Source organism: Lolium perenne, chromosome 2 (genome assembly GCF_019359855.2).
Source record: "Lolium perenne isolate Kyuss_39 chromosome 2, Kyuss_2.0, whole genome shotgun sequence".
In the NCBI taxonomy this organism is placed as follows: Eukaryota; Viridiplantae; Streptophyta; class Magnoliopsida; order Poales; family Poaceae; genus Lolium; species Lolium perenne.
Window position 1 is genome coordinate 287,859,972 of NC_067245.2, and position 11,745 is coordinate 287,871,716.

Here is an 11,745-nt window from a genome sequence, read left to right on the forward strand (position 1 = left end):
TGGACTCTGGAGCAGACGCACGCCTACAGATCGCCTCCAAAAACTCTCTCAGCGACTAGGGGTTTTCGGGATTTGAATGGTAAGCTCTTAATTTTTATCGTTCTAGAAAGTGTTTAACACCAAATTCGCATGTTAGTTGGTGATGAATGGAAGACGCAATTCAAAATCAAATTCGGTCTCTGTTACCAAATTGGTAACTAGTAGGCTCTCTAGGTCACCAGGTCGCGTGCCTAAAACCGAAGCACCTATCCTGCGGCCGAACCAGTGTGGCTGATGGAGTCATGGGATATGCAGCTAGCTTCCAGGGCTCGCTCTCCGGCTCTGGCCCTCGTCAGCTCGGTTTCGGCATCACACACGTGGTCAGCAAAACATTATCAACCTTTTTTTTTACATGAACATTATCAACCTTTATTGATGTTAGAATAAAAACGAACGAATATGGCCACCGTATAAGGGTTCGGCAGTTTGCTCAGTACATATGATTCGGCGCGATCACAATTCGCACCAGGCTACAGCTCACTTCAATCATATGCTTCTCTGCTGCGACCAACTAAAAAAAGAAATACAGGAACACTGATCCCCACGACAGAACCTGCGTGAGCTACTGAGCTCTGAACCTGTATAAAAAGTGCTCCTCAAAAATCTATTTACTAGAAGAAGCAGAGCTTAGAAAACCCCACTCCTCAAAATTGGCTGCCGTTCGACAGAGCCGAGCTAAAAGAGTTGTAGCGCAGTCTTTAGCTTGTTCTGCTTCCACTTGGGAAGCTTGTAGAACGCCGCCCTTGTCATGCCGAACTTTTCTCTGAACTCGTCTGTCGATAGGTAGATCTGCATTCAGCAATACATGTCAGTTAACAATTTGAAAGAATGAGAAGCGGGAAAAGAACAATTGCTCAGCGCACCTCTCGCTTGGTGAGGTCGATGTCGGGCGCTGGATCTTCAGACGTGGTTACCAGCCGTTCATATGGGTAAACTGTACGCCCCTCGTCGTCTTCCGCCTCATCGTTGCCGCCCGCTCCATCTTCCTCCTGTATAGCCTTTTCCGCCTCTGCACCAGCTTAATTAGCGTAAGACAATAGAACGTTTGCCATCCATGTTCTAGCACAACTGGCAATATGTAAACAGCTATATTACACATACCTTTTACTGACTTGGGTATCGTACTTTTCAAGGGACCCTGCAAAGAACTGGTGAGATCGCTGATAGCTGACTGTTTGGACGTTTCAGGTCCGGCAGATTTGGGGAAAAGCTTTTTGACGGCAGGCGGAGGGGTGGAAAGATTCCTAGTACTAGGTTTCTCAAAGCTAGAAGTTAGTGCTGCGAAGGCTGGAGATCTTCCTCGGAGCCGGTGACATTCCGGGCTGGTTGACATGCTTCTTGAGCGTTGGGATTTATCTTGTCCCAAAGTTCTTCCTGAAACCACTGCTGTTCGCCTTTTTGGCTTCTGACAACACAGATAGTAGTTTGTTTAAGCAATTTATCAGCACAATAAAATGACACCAAGTTGCATACTACGTACTAGAGATTGTAGTTCAGAGATTCTACTGCCACCAGACATGACCAGCAGTTAAATTGTGTACTACTGACAAGTTCTAGTTATGTTATCCAATTTGTACGCCTTATTTCAGGCAGAAATACTCGACCAAAAGGTACTAGCATATGTGACGTTTTTATTTACAAGCAAGAACCGAGTATGCACGTCGAAGCCGGGTGGGTTTGAAGATTATTAGATTAAGACTTACATCATGCAATGGAGGTGCTCCACCCTTTAAAATGGCAAGCCTCCTTTGGTATGAACTGCCATGCATCTGCAACGAAAACAAAAGTGAGTATGATCCATTTTATTTATAAAAATAAAGAAAGGATAATGAGGAGCCTGTGTAATCACAAGTAACAGAAACTGTAGTTAATTTCACAGAAAGCACATGAAATCCACATACCAATTAGCAATGCCTCACCAAGAAACCAAGAAAAACGTACCGAGGATTTTGCAGGGTCCCAGCTGGTGAAGAACCTAGTAAAAAATTGAGGTTCACTTCCTTCCGAAACAGTGAAAATCGTTGTTTCCCGGGAGAGATTTTCCATAAGAAAATCACGCACTAGAAATTTCTGGCACCATAGCATTGAGAAAGAGAAAGTAAGAGACCAAATAGGAGCTGTGATTTCTAATTAAAGTAGACAGAATTTTGATACTGTTATACCTCTCCAATATCCATAGTTTGTGTTTTCACTTTAGCATCAACCTCCTGCCCAACCCAAACAAATATGTACGAGTGACAATCTAGAACGAAAACATCCTCTGCCATCAAATCGTCCTGATTAAAGTGATGTATTTCTTTGACCTGTACTAGCAGAATTTGAAAGAAATTGGCATTAGACATACAAATGGATAGCATTTTTAGGTATAAAACTTTCCAATATTTATTTTCCTTACCTTCAAAGTGCCTTCTTCAAACCCGAACATTAATATTGGTAGCGCGGCAAAAAAAGAAGTGTCAGTACATGTTGGACTGTAAGCTCTGCTGAGTAGGACTTCATGCAATGCCTTGTAAGTGATTACCTTTGGGTAAGATACATGAGAAAAGGTGAGGGTCACTTTCCTGCTCTCTTTCTATTTTTTTGTTCGAGTACTTTGATTTACCACCCAGCAATTCCCAGAATTTGTCGGTTTCTCTGCCCTCTTTTTGTGACCTGGATGGCAAATCTGACTGTATAACCAAAAAGTGGAGCACAAATTAAAACGTAAACCAAAGATTAGGCATAGGAAAGTTAAATCTATTTCAGAGCACAACCAAACAACACTAAACCATGATAGTGAGGAGGATGATGACAATGGTGAGGGCTAAAACATCAAATAACTACAGATAATTATAAGAATTATGTATATTGTGATAAAAAAATAATAGAAGCCATTTTCTCTTTTATTTTCATTACTTCAAAAGGTACATTCTACAGATTACAGATAGATAGGTGGTCACGCCACTGCATGGCATCAGCCTTGTGTTTGGGTTCTTAATCCTATGCACTGAGAACACGATCTCATATTGTGCCCTTGAGGCTAAGAAGCTCAAATATTAAAATTCCATTTGTTGCAGACATATGGCACACCTTTGTAGGAGGTTAATGAAGGGTTACATTGACATTAATATACCAAGCACGGTGAAATTTTCATACACAAAAATATTAAATAGTTGTGTATATTATCCAGACCTTGATTGCATCTAGCTGCCTCTCAACCAAGTCATGATCCAGTGAGGTCGTATTGTTCCCAATCCATGTGAACACGCTGTTTCCATCATGAAGAATGTAACAATATGACGAATTTAATGAGGAAGCCACCTAATGAAAAAGGACAGTACGGATGAAGAACATGATATGAAGTTATAAATTAAATTGCAAACAAAAAATAGTTATGAACTTACTGCATCAACTTGAATTGCTTGCATGTTTTCTGACCCCGAGCCTTGAACCCGGAATAACGCGAGCCCAGATTCTGAATAACTATCATCATCGAGACCATTTTCAGCAATGAAGTTCTTGTATCCAGAGCTAAGGCCACCCTAAATTGAAAATTCAGAGATAAAATAAATTTACGTTCAACTCAAATTATCTATCTAACCGTGCCAGTCTGTCAGAAGCAAACCTTAAACACTTGGAGACTCTGAAATGTGACAAAGAACTGAATTGGTTCTTTCCCTTCATAAAGGCGAGCCTGCACAGAAGCAAGAAAAATATTTGAGTGCAAATTTAATTTGACATATGAAAAGTCAATGGGTTACCATGGTAGCCTGAAATTTTGCAGCCTGGACCATTTTGCTGGCCAGTGAAATTGCTGATGCTCTCTCCTCCTGAAAGCAATCAATATCATTAGAGTGCACAAATTTGCATTTAACATGAGTAGATACACAACTATGTGTTCACAAATCTGTCTTCTGGGAACAGGAAACAGCCAGCATCTTGAGACTGCTAATCTTCAATTAATCATACTAACAACCTCGCAACAGATATCAATTGGTGATTTATCACCTATATGTCCATGTCCTAGAGATCCATATGTATGTCAATTGCAAACAAATATCTGGAGTTCATGGTACCTCAATACTTTTTTTCCCAAACCAAGTTCCGATAAGACATTCCTCCTTGTCATCTCCAGCATACGTGTATTGAAAAATGTAGCAATCTCCAGTGTAAAGTTTCGATTGTTCGGTGGATGACAGTAGAGTCTTCTTATTTCCACTTACGCGCCATACCTGTTGTCAGGACGAAGATGAAGTGGATGAATGCAATTATGAAATAAAAAAATGGTTGTTGGGTGAGCATCAAAGGTAAATGAATGCAGATCCGTGCCATGGTTGAGTTTAGGGAGTTATAAGATGACTAATTTCTATGCATGTAGTACATAGTTGACAGCTTCCTCTTTTTTGCATAAGAAAATTTGCTAAATCGGTGTTTATGGCGTGTTCATTTATATCTAGCAGACTAGAACCTTAAAATGTCTATGCACAAGAGTAAAAGACAGTTACCACGACTACTACTCATGAAAATAGAAATCCATAAGAAGGTATACAAAATAATACCTGTAAATGACCAGTACAATCAATATAAGGCTCGGGTTCTTCTTTTAGAGGTGCACTTTTCATCAAGCCCTTAACATCTAATCCTTGACTTTTAAGGAGAGCTGTACAAAGAGAAAAATAGATAAATATGTGTGATTTAGTGAACCTTTCATAAATCCATTGTACCGAAACTGATAAATCTGTAGACACTAACCTGCAACTTTGCCTCTTCCATCCTCAGAAGACAATTTTAACTCAGGAGTTGCTGGCCACTTGTTAAATTTTGACTTGAACATTATTGTTTCGTATCCCTCGATCACTTTCATAACATGTGATTTTGTTCGGCTGTCATCAACAAGCAATTTCTGTAGAAAAGCAGAGCGTACCGAGCACGCAGCGACACAAAAATGTAAAACATGAGCTTGCTTTGAACATACGACTATAAAAAGGTGTTTCTAGAGAATCTTATCATAATATTTCACCAAGGTGGTGCATTTCCTAAGCACAGGAGTGTATAAAAAAAGTTATTTCATTCTGAGACAGAAATAATTAAACCTTCATACACTCGTTTAAAAAAAGAAATAATTAAATCTTCAGAAGTAACATGTATTAGTGCATCCAAATTGCACCGGAATTACCTCGGCAGCTTCGCTTGCACCTTTTCTCTGTTGCAAAGAAGTACTTCTGCCCATCCACACATACATTTCAGCCCCGCAATCTAACAAGTAGCATTTGTTTGTCTCAAGCAACTCATGCGCCAGGGATTCAAAACCAATAGGCTCCAGGTTTCCTTGGTTAAAACTAAGAAGCACATAATCAGCTAGTCAATTTTATAATTTCAAAAGTTAATCTTTCTCATACTAATATGGATGATATCATGTTAAAATTAAATTGTCACTGTTATTTAATTATGATACTATTGTGATATAGGTATTTGGTGGTATCAAATTATACCATAATAATTTGACTGCAGCTTCCATGTCTTCCCCAGTTTCATCTGATGCTGTCTTCCTTGGGAGAGGAGCGAATCCACCAAACAAAGCCCAAAATTCACCAGCTTCGGCATCAGCCATCAACTTTCCATCCTCTACAGCGGATTCAAAATTATCTGATTTTGTAAACGTGATTTCAAATACTCAAGGCACATTGTCAGAATTGCTTACCAACTGCAGCGACTTCACACTTTCCCTCATGGAAAGTGTCTTTGATATACTGCACAACTTCAAGAGCTTTTGCTCTCTCTTGAATGCATGAGTTGGAGCCATTGAACTGGAAAATTTTGGACTTGGTATCCAAAATAAATATGTCGTCGTGGTTAAGCGACGAACGAGCAAAAGGAACCTGGTTTGTAAAGTAGCACCAAAATCAAGAAGTGAACAAACATTAAACACAGAGAGACACTGATTTAGATAGCTTACCTCCTTAACATGAACAACATAGCTTCCTCTACACACATATAACCGGGTAACATGCTCCTGCTCATTAACTTCTACATGATTGAACCCAGAAGCTACCCCTCCTGGCTGTGGCATGATGCATGGTCTAAAATATGTGAGTAATTTTTCAGTTTCATTGCCTTGTACTTCCCGGTACTGGACAGCACGCCCTCCAAGGGAAGCATCAAGCTCCACAGTTAAAATTGCAGCTGTTCCAGCTTCATCCTTCCATGGCAAATATTGAGCATATTAGAGAATTATTAGTTCACACAAAACCTGAGTAGCAGTTCGAAATTGCTAAATCAAGTAATGCATTGAGAAATGATTTAAGAATGTACCTGACAAGTATCTTTACCAAGCCAATAATGGAGGTCATGGCGAAAGGAACCGTTTTTCAAGGCTGTTGTCTGTCGAGAGACAAAAGAACATCAGCAGAGGAATCTCTTGGTGAAATAAGCATAATGACATCGTTGAGTCTGAGGCATGTACAAACTGAGAATCAAGATAGTCAAGCATGTGATGTACCTAACTTATTAAGGATTTCATTGTATGATATAGTAACAACAAAGAGAATGCTCTATGTTAAAGTGAAAAAAATCTTGTACTTCAATTATATGCACCAACCATGTTCCAACAGAATTAAAAATTCTTGAATAACAAGGCATAAATACATCCACACCTTCAAGATGATATATGAATCGCCCATGTAGAACTTTCCATATGAAGACGTCGGCATAGAAACGGGCTTGAAATTTTCAATACGCCATATTTCCAAACCACTGCATTGTAATTAAGGAGTACTATGCATGTATATGAAACTCCCATGAACCCTAATGAGAATCAATGATGGAGAGGGACTTCAAAAGGAAAATATACATTTCTTATCAGCATTTACTATCATCTGCTTAAATATTCATGGGGGTTTTCATTGTTTCATATAGTGTTCCCGCGCAAAAAAAAGTATTGTATTTATCCTTCTTCTACTTATTTCTATAATAATACTTAAAAGGTTGTGCATTATTATCCTATGGAAAATTCCACGAGGGGCATGTATACAGAAATCTCTCTTGCCTTCGCAACGTACTGATAGGTGTTCATCATGTTGGTAATAACTGAATAGTGTGTTAGCACGTCGTAGCATTTTAATCATAAAAGATACTACAGCTTACGGAAAGTATTGCAGACATTTAAATAAGAATTAGTTGTTGTTTACATCCTTAATATTCAAAATACAAATGCCTAAAAATTGACCCACTAAAATGTAAACCGTGCACTTAAAGCAAGTTCTCTAAGGGTTATCGGAAATAGTAGTCAGCAATCACTGTAGTTCAATGAAATAAAACTAGCAGTATTATACACTAGCTTTATCTGACAAATTATTTGAGGAAGTCCTCTTTATTTCATAGACGAACATGCAAGCACAATATAAGCTTCTTAGTGCTCAATAAGTTTGATGTCACAAAGAGTTGGTGACATTCTATCCATGGATCATAAATCTACCACATTTTTTTATTTCGGCCTGTGAGAATAATCTTGTTCTGTCATTTTCAAATATTTAAGACATGAAAAAATAGAAATAGTATTGATTGAAACAATCAAACGGATACTCCTTTTGTCCAGCTCCACGGAAAGCTGGATCCAAATCCTTCATAGAAACTGACATGTTGGATGTTGCTGAAGAACCCTTGAATGATTTCGCCTCAAATGGGTGTTGGTATTATGCTGCAAGCAAGAAATAAAAATAAGATCACTCGTATTAGCACACAAACCATCTTACTATTAGTCCAAGATCCACGATATTACAAGAATTACCCAATTAAGCAATTCCCCATATTATAGCACCCCTGAATAAGAGGTGACCAACCTTATGACTAAATAGGTCTTCTGCATTTCGATTCAGAAACTTGCAAGGATTATATATAACTAACATTTGGATATGAAAACTAGTACTGACTCAAAATCTCTCACATGCATGAGTCCGGTGTTTGACCTTTTCGATCGTTTTGGGGAAATATTACGGAGGGAGAGAATAACACGTGGAGAGAAGGGGGCAGAATAAATGTACATAAGAAAAAATAGATCCAAGATGAGAAAATGTGACACATTTTCCCCAGTAGTGTGGTTTCGTTTTCTTGAGCCAAAGCGGAATAACTTTAACTTTTACTCGCGGTCATCTCATCTCTAGTATGCCTTCTGTTTTATTTTATTTTTTCTGGTCTTTATTTTTCTCGAGCGATTTATTGTGGCTTAATCTACTGGATAGGGCGGGGGGTTTTACAATGCACAAGGTTTATGCGCTACAATCGAAAAATCTAAGAAAACTTACCCAGTGGCGTTCTTTGTACTGAAACCTCAATTCAATTGTGGTAAAAAACTGAATCTTACACAAATTAAAGTTTTTTCAACATTAGGTTCATAATTTTTTACTATATAAATTCAACACGCATCTGTGGAAGAAACAAACCTGATGTTGACACTTCTTATAATCGAGCAAATTCATGACTCGGTTTAAACGTTTTAATTTTCTGAGCCAAAAATCTAACCTTGAGAGTTAGCTCCAATGATACTAAAAAGTAGTGGGGTTCATCTTCTATATGGTTCCACTTGTTTATTCTAGGTTCATATTGCATTTCTTATGTATTCTATCTTGATTTTTCTTGAGTTGCATCTTAAAATAAAAACATACTCCATCTGTTCCTAAACAACCTTCTCAACTGTCTAGATACGGAGGTATATAGACATGTTTTAGCTATAAGTACATCCGTATCTCGGAAAAGTTGAGAAGCTTTTTTTGGAATGGAGGGAGCAAAAGTTTCCTTTCTTAACAATATTTTATTAGTCTGCAGCTTAATGGAAAAAGGAGAAGCACAAAAATTGCATGAATAATTGTGGTGTTAGTTGTTAGTTGAAAAAACGAAAGAATTTAGTTCATTTTTTTCTTTTCTATTTTTTCTACAGCATTTTATTTTTCTATTTTTCATTTTGTTGGTTTTTAGGATTTTTTTAATTTTGCGAGTGGGGTTTGGTTTCCTGGAAGGGATTTACTGGCTGTCCTTTGGGGACAAGTAAACAAGAGCAATGCGCTGATATCTGATGAAGCTTTATGTGTTTCTATGATATCCCACTTTCAATCGTGTGCATCATATTTTATCATTCAGTATATACTGCTGCAATTAACAATCTTGTTCTTCACCCCTGGGAACATGCAGGGAGAAGAAGAATCTATTCAAAACTCCAAATGGTGCCTCCGGCCACAAGAGAGGCTAATGCAAGGGTCGATCAGAAATTCCATTTGTTTTTTTTATCCTAACCTCGCCGTTTTCAGAATTTGTGAGGAACGAGCATTATGAAGCCCAATACGAAAAATAAGCCGGTGATTGATTTCATCTTCCATCTTGAATTCAAGAGACGAACCGCACATGCACACATAGGATAACCAACACTAAACCAGGAAAAGGAAATCTATATGGAATTATAGATAGGTTCATGTTGACACTTCTTATAATGGAGCAAATTCATGACTCAGTTTAAATATTTTAATTTTCTGAGCCAAAAACCTAAGCTTGAGAGTTAAGTCTAATGATACTAAAAAGTAGTGGGTTTCATCTTTTATATGGTTCCACTTGCGTATTCCAGGTTCATATTGTATGTCTTATTTATTATATCTTGGTTTTTTTCCTGCATTGCATCTTAAAATAAAAACTTAAAAAATAAGTTTCATTTCTTAACAATGTATTTATTTGGCTGCAGCTTAATGGAAAAAAAGGAGAACCACAAAAATTGCATGAATAATTGTGGTGTTAGTTGTTAGGTGAAAAAATTGTTTTTTAATTTTATATTGTTTCTACAACATTTTGTTTTCTATTAAACTTTTGTTGTATTTTAGGATTTTTTAATTTTGCTAATGGAGTTTGGTTTCCTAGAAGGGAATTACCGGCTATCCTTTGGGGACAAGCTAAACAAGAACAATGCACTGATTATATGATGAAGCTTCACTGGTATGTGTTTCAATAATATCCCACTTTAACAATCGTGTGCATCATATTTTATCATTCAATGTTTACTGCTGAAATGAACAATCATGTTCTTCACCCCTCGGAACATGCAGTTAGACGAAGAAATTATTCAAAACTCCAAATGGTGCCTCCGACCACAAGAGAGGCTAATCCAAGGGTCGATCAGCAATTCCATTTGTTCTTTTATCCTAACCACGCCGTGTTAAGAACTTGTGAGGAAGTAGCATTATGAAACCCAATGCAAACAAATAAGCCGGTGATTGATTTCATCTGCCAAGTTGAATTCAAGAGACGATCCGCAATACAGAATTATAGATATGATTTTTCTTAGAGAAGACATGGATTGAATGATCGAACATGCATGCCATCTGAATGAATTACGAGAGAAGAAAACCAAGATAGGAGAAACCAACCTTCCTTGATCTCGAGCCTTCTCCCCATTTGGATATCTCTCGGACAAACCAGGCCTGATCGACGGAGACCAATTGAATAAAATCCCCAGAATCGGAGGGAGAGAGTGGATAGACAGGGGCAAGGGGGAAGAAGAGGCAGAGGAGGAGGAATGTGGCCGTGGCGGACAGGAGAGGGGCGATCGGATCAGCGCTGTCGGATGAGGCGCGAGAGTAGGATCAGACGAGGGGATGAAAGAGAGAGATGGCCGGCGCGGGTCCCGCTCCAACGGAACGAGCCCCACCACCGGTTTTCCCATGCCGCCCGTACGTGTGATGCGCCGAGTACCATGCGCGATTTTCTTGGAAGTATGTCAACATTTTCTGCGTCGTTTTCGTACCTTCGGCTGCAAATAACTCCATATATATCATCGGATTTGCTAATTGCTAATTCTTAGTATACTGAAATTTAGCTTAGGGCTCAGTAAACCATATAATCGTCAGCGTGAAGATTCGTGCAAATTTTTTTTTTGAACTAGATTCCTGCAAATTGTTTTCACGCATTGCTTTTACCGTTCCAAAAATAACACAGGCGGGCAGCTAGCACCTTACGCTAGTGGAATAGCGGCCTTCAAGCACTAACCAACTCAGCTAGTATTGCTTGGTGTAAGAACAAGACACGGACAGATTTTGTACTATACCATGTACGGTAGTTATAAAATTTGTCTTGTTCATTACCTTTAAATACTAGCACTTGAACCGAACTAACCAGTGGTTCGATAATTAAACCATAAACCCCAAGCCCTACCGGTTCGGTCGCCGATCCGGTTATTACTGCTCTCGAGCTCATCTGCTCCCGCACGGTTATTGGGCAGAAGGAGCATCAGGAGTTGTGCTACTGTATTTTGCCTGCCGAATACGAGCGTTTGACAAAGTTGGATATACTAAGGTGTAACTATGTGAGTATGTACCGCTGGTTTATTTTGCGCACGACATTAGGGCCCATGGCATTAAATGTCATGTTGGTCTATCGACCGAGATTATTGGAGCCATTTTGCATCTCCATTTCTCCACCAAGACCTCAGCCTGAGAAAGAAGGTGATGAAGGTGAGAACGGACGAGCTGACACCGTTGAACATCCTCGAGGCGTATGGTTCGTGAAGAGCACGCCATGTCCATATCCTCGTCCCATCTGACTTCCCCCTTCCTCAACGCCTCCGGCAGGCCAAGGACAGGAACATGGTCCTGGTGCCAGCTTGACTACTTCCCGTTTTATCTTACCCGAGATTTTTCTGGCGCTGTGCGAGCAAGATGAACTAGGTCGATGACTCGCTGCTAAAGTGCTAAT

The 11,745-nt window shown here is 39.0% G+C and overlaps 1 protein-coding gene across 4 annotated transcripts; it reads right to left on the reverse strand.

Moving 5' to 3' along the window:
- Positions 1-380: 380 nt before the first annotated feature.
- On the reverse strand, positions 381-10,798 carry LOC127321531 (villin-4). Of its 4 annotated transcripts, none has more exons than XM_051350558.2 (23): positions 10,422-10,798; positions 7,600-7,714; positions 6,672-6,771; positions 6,331-6,399; positions 5,975-6,217; positions 5,720-5,897; positions 5,511-5,643; positions 5,195-5,357; positions 4,771-4,921; positions 4,578-4,678; positions 4,095-4,250; positions 3,780-3,848; positions 3,644-3,712; positions 3,423-3,560; positions 3,211-3,339; positions 2,561-2,708; positions 2,435-2,445; positions 2,202-2,342; positions 1,981-2,109; positions 1,743-1,808; positions 1,141-1,444; positions 903-1,057; positions 381-828 (listed from the first exon to the last, which is right to left on the reverse strand). In XM_051350558.2, the coding sequence occupies exons 2-23, from the start codon at positions 7,653-7,655 to the stop codon at positions 715-717; spliced, it is 2,823 nt and encodes a 940-aa protein (XP_051206518.1). In that variant the 5' UTR covers positions 7,656-7,714; positions 10,422-10,798; the 3' UTR covers positions 381-714. The 4 variants fall into 4 exon arrangements, with proteins under 4 accessions (XP_051206518.1, XP_051206515.1, XP_051206516.1 ...); XM_051350555.2 differs by having other exon boundaries at positions 2,435-2,456; positions 2,560-2,708; XM_051350556.2 differs by having other exon boundaries at positions 2,435-2,448; positions 10,422-10,797.
- Between the last annotated feature and the right edge of the window lie 947 nt (positions 10,799-11,745).

What these genes read in the sequence shown, in the direction of transcription:
- LOC127321531 (XM_051350555.2), bottom strand. Translation starts at nt 7,655, where the DNA reads ATGTCAGTTTCTATGAAGGATTTGGATCCAGCTTTCCGTGGAGCTGGA. An exon ending in GTGTGAAGTCGCTGCAGTTG is followed by an intron (nt 5,644 to 5,719) that starts GTAAGCAATTCT and finishes AATCCGCTGTAG; the next exon opens with AGGATGGAAAGTTGATGGCT. An exon ending in AAACTATGGATATTGGAGAG is followed by an intron (nt 2,110 to 2,201) that starts GTATAACAGTAT and finishes CTATGGTGCCAG; the next exon opens with AAATTTCTAGTGCGTGATTT.